This window comes from Silurus aristotelis (genome assembly GCF_946808225.1).
Source record: "Silurus aristotelis genome assembly, chromosome: 16".
NCBI classification, from domain to species: Eukaryota; Metazoa; Chordata; class Actinopteri; order Siluriformes; family Siluridae; genus Silurus; species Silurus aristotelis.
The window spans coordinates 22,283,669-22,288,668 of NC_139589.1; the positions used below are offsets into that span (position 1 = coordinate 22,283,669).

The 5,000-nt window shown below is 40.3% G+C and overlaps 1 protein-coding gene across 8 annotated transcripts in view; it reads right to left on the reverse strand.

Annotated features, from left to right (window-relative positions):
* The window catches only part of vav2 (vav 2 guanine nucleotide exchange factor), a 155,546-nt gene that overhangs the window by 35,505 nt on the left and 115,041 nt on the right, over positions 1–5,000 (reverse strand). For all 8 annotated transcript variants that reach the window (XM_083564052.1, XM_083564051.1, XM_083564049.1 and 5 more), the window contains exon 5: positions 4,839–4,907. In XM_083564052.1, coding sequence (XP_083420178.1) covers positions 4,839–4,907 — 69 coding nt within the window. The remainder of the gene's footprint in view (positions 1–4,838; positions 4,908–5,000) is intronic.

Genomic DNA, 5,000 nt, shown 5'->3' on the forward strand with positions numbered 1-5,000 from the left:
CAAAAATATTATGGGGTCTTGATTTTTAAAAAAAGAGCATGATGGACTGTTTTTAGCCCCTGCCCCCACACTTCCCCCCTCTCCCTGCCCTTCTTCCCACCCATAATAACTAATCATTCGTGTCATTCGGGGTTTGACTTTGTTTCAAGGTTTTTCTTTCACTCCTAAAACACGGCAAGAAATTTTTTTGCATCGGAATCAGGGCGAGAAAAAAAAAAGTGTGTGGTTTTAATCGAATATTCAGCAAACACAGATTGTGGACTGTGTAAGATTTTAATTAAAGGTTTGCGGTTGAACCAAACGGTCTCTCTGGGATGCGTGGAAATTTTGCCTGGCCAAAAATAGCACGTAAGAGACGGATAATTAGGAAAAGTTCGGCTTTTTTTCTCTCTGACAGACCTGAGGGGAGCGCTAATACACTGATCGGTCATAGACTTAATGCTGAGTGTGTGTGTGTGTGTGTGTGTGTGTGTGTGTGTGTGTGTGTGTGTGTGTGTGTGTGTGTGTGTGCAGAATCTTTTCCTTCAGACGGATTTCCTGATTTAAAGAGGAAATAATTCTGCTCATCATGTAATACTAAATATATGCATTGTGACCTATAGACACACACTTAACACAAAGTAGGAGCTTCGGTTGCCACGGGTTACGGCACTGAATGCGATTTGCTCGAGCAGAACGTGTTCCTGGATCAACATGTTTCGGTTCTTTCTGCCAAGATGTTCATTTAATCCATCCAATGATGCTGTAGCTGTTGTAGGTTCAACAACGCCAAGCTGCATCAACCCCCCTTTTCACACTGCCGCATCACCAGGCTGCGTAATACGCCCGCACGGAAGAGATCTTCACCCTCTTTCACATTCAGGACCCTTTACAGACGCCCTGGACTGGTTAGTATCGCTGTGATTGAGGTGTAAGAGTAATGCCACTCTTTCCAATCAGAGGCTGCTAATAGACACCATATTATTCGATTTCCATAATAAAACGAATTAAATAAAATAAAAAGTAAGGATTTTATTCTTTTAAATCTTGAAAGTCTTAAAAACAAATGAGGATGTTGACAGCTCAATAAAATTCACCTCCTGATATTTAACACGGTGGATCAGATCAGATGATTTGTGCTTAATGATGCGAGTGATATAGTTGAAACACACCCAGGCAAGAAAATGCAAACAATAATACCCCGTGTGGTGAAGGAGGGAAAAGCACAGACAGACAGACAGACAGACAGACAGACAGACAGACAGACAGACAGACAGACAGACAGACAGATAGACAGATAGATAATGATATACATAACACAGATGATGGCAATGAAGAACAACGATATAAAAAATGATGATGATTATTATAATGATGGTGGTTAGAAAGAATAATAATATTAATAATAATGATTATAATGATGGTGATGAAAATAATTATATTAGTAATGATGATGAAGATGGTGATGATGATGATGACGATGATGATGATGAATAGGAGGAGGAGGATGATAATGGGGGAGGTGGTAGCTGTGGAAAAGGGGGGTCCACCAAATGATGTAAGTGTAAATGTAAATGATGAATAACTATGAAAAATATAATAATAAACATGATGATGATGATGATGATGATGATAGAGGAGGAGGAGGATAATAATAAATAATGGTGCTAAATGATAATGAAGACTAATGATGATAAAACTAATAGGAACGGTGATGGTGAATAATGGTGAATAATGGTGATGATGATGATGATGATGATGATGATAAATAATAGTGATAATAAATGATGATGATGGGACTAATAATTATAATAATAATAATACTAATGCAGGGCTCTATCACAGGCTATACTGGATACACCACCGTCTTTACTATAGCATGTTTATATTATCATTTCATTCCATCGCTGTTGTTTGCATTGTATCATTTAAAGTGTCTTGAGACTTTATAGGAAATGAGAGATGCTGTAGATATAAATCGTGTTTATTATTACTATTATTACTGGATTTTATATATATATATATATATCCCCCTACAAGGCTTGGCTTAGAGCCTATGAGATTTTTCCCACAGGTAATGTAAAGCCAGGAGCGCTGTGGGTTTTTCTTCCTGTAGCTGTGCATCTCTAAAAAGGAAAGTGTAAAAATGAGTGAAATTTGATTCATGTCCTGCTATTAACTCGTACCGGTTTACAAAATCCAAGCCGTGATCTTAGTGCTGGTTGATACAGTACACCTATTATTAAGTAATAACGTATAAGGTAAGCAAATGCAAAATTGCAGGAATTCTCAAAACTGGAAACTTTCCATTGAGATTACTGGGAATATATAGGAATTAATGGGAATAAACTAGGAATTTACAGAATTGTAGCTGAGCCAATAAAAGGGAACTTGAATCTAGGGGAAAAAAATTGCAGGATAATTTTGGTAAAATAACACAATTTTATGCAATTTCAGTTGAATTTCTACCTGCACATTCATCTATCACATGTTAAGCTGATTGGCTGATACATGTGGTCTCATTTGTAGTTGTAATACAGCAATTATAATTGGACTGGCAAAAGAAAGAGCTACAACACCAAGGAAACTAACAGACAAAAAAACATTCTAAAGTGCTGCATGAGCATTTCAATAAGCATTACGGGTAGCATTTATATGGACATCGGAGAAATAAAGACATGTTTAAAATGACAAAGTTCTGCTTGAAAAACTTTACATTTTGGATACAATTTCTAATTAATTCCTGTAAAATCCCATAAATTCCTGGTGAGTTTCCAACTTATATATTTCAACATATTTCCAAAATTCCCTAGATGAAGGTCCCATGGAATGTTTCTGAAAGTTTCCAGAAATGTACTGGAAATGTTCCACCTCTTTGTAACCCCAGGACGTCCCGCATTGAGGATGAAGAAAATTAACGCATCGTGTGTCCAGGCACCTGATTGCTATTCCAGCTGAAAGGAGGAAAGAGAGTCTCTGAGCCATTCAGCTCGCTCTGGCCAATTAAATCATTTCATGCTTTGTCGGATTTGAGATGAAGGTGGGAAGCGAGACCCTGTCGATAGAGATCTGCTGGGAGTGATTAGGGAGAGACTTCCTAGATTTCCTTCAACGGCCTTCGTTAACAGCGTGCCGTACTTTCTCCTGCCACTTTGTCTTACTGCAGCCTGCACTCGTGTCCAAGCTCTGCTCTGTCACACACAGCACGAGGGTGAGGATAAACACGGATCTGTAAAGCTGGATCCAGGTAACACTGTGAGACCAAAAGTATTTGTTGACACCTGAACATAAGATCGGTATGTGCTTTTTGAACATCCCATTTCACATTTAGTCCCCAGGCTCTCATATTATCCTCCACTCTTCTGGGAAGACTGTGGTTGTAGAGATTTGTGTGTAAATCCAGGTACTGATGTAGGTGGGGTGAGGAGGCCTGGGGTGCAGTTAGCGTTCACATTCATCCCAGTTGTGTTCAATAGCGTTTGAGATCTATAGTAGGAGATCTTCCACTCCAACCGATGTAAAGCATATCTTGTGCACAGAAGTAGTGTCATGCTGGAACAGGTTTGGGTCTCCTAGTTCAAGTGATGGGAAAATTTTATACTCCTGCATCTAAAGACAATATTTTCACTGTCTTCTTTTCATCAGTTGAAGAAAAGAGAGAGAGAGAGAGAGAGAGAGAGAGAGAGAGAGAGAGAGAGAGAGAGAGAGAGAGAGAGAGAGAGAGAGAGAGAGAGAGAGAGAGAGAGAGAGAGAGAGAGACAGACAGACAGACAGACAGACAGACAGACAGACAGACAGACAGACAGACAGACAGACAGACAGACAGACAGAAGGACAGAGAGGCAGACAGAAAGGCAGCTGAATAGAACAGTTCACAGAAAGGCAACTAAATAGACAGACAGACAGGCAGCTGTACAGACAGACTGACAGAGGCAGACAGAAAGGCAGCTGAATAGACAGACTGACAGAGGCAGACAGAAAGGCAGCTGAATAGAACAGTTCACAAAAAGGCAGCTGAAGAGACAGACACACAGGCAGCTGTACAGACAGACTGACAGAGGCAGACAGAAAGACAGCTGAATAGACAGACGGACAGGCAGGCAGCTGAATAGATAGATGGACAGAGAGACAGAAAGACAGGCAGACAGAATTGTTTATATTCAGGCATGAATATCCGTTCACCTTAACAAGGCACTGAGAACATATCAAGACTGTAAGCGATTGATTGACTTTTCGGATTTTCGCCCTGTTTAATGACGAATCGCCTTTTTTTTTCGGCGGAGCGATATTTTCCGGAACACTGGCAAATTACAAAATGCTGATTTCTGAGATCGGTTTATATGTTGCTTTTGCAAAATGTTTCGCTGAGCATGCGATCCGGCTAATTTCCTTAAATGAGGAATAAATATTAATGAATATTAATGATCATCTTGGGTAGTGCTCATGAATATTACTAAGCAAACATGTCACTAGCTTTAATAGGCTTTAAAAACCTATCTTTAAAAGATACGCTTCAGTGGGCGTTAAACTGAGCGGGGTTTAAATGTGAATGCTAGGACGTATGAGGACAGGATTCGACTGGTGTAAAAGCTGACATGGCTGATGCAGGAGAAGAGTGAGTGATGAAATCTGGCAGCTGTGAGAGCGACCCGGGAAGGATCAGAGAGAAACGCCAGCACTACCTCTCTCTCTCATTCTTCCTCTGTTCCTACATTCCTCATTTCCTTTATCCTGATAATAGACACTATCCATACCATCACTACGGCAACCAACAAAAAGAATAACGGATGACTGTTTATATAAAATTAGGGGATGCGAGGATCAGGATGGGTAGTATGTGTGTAAATGTTAGCACTTACTCAGCCAGTTCCTCCAAGCTTCGATAGACGTCATCTTCGTTCAGCGCTGTGTCCTCTGATGGAAAAGGCCTGAAGAGAGAGAGAGAGAGAGAGAGAGAGAGAGAGAGAGAGAGAGATCAGTTACTGCGCCAGCTCCACTTCATCCCATCCATAATTCAACAG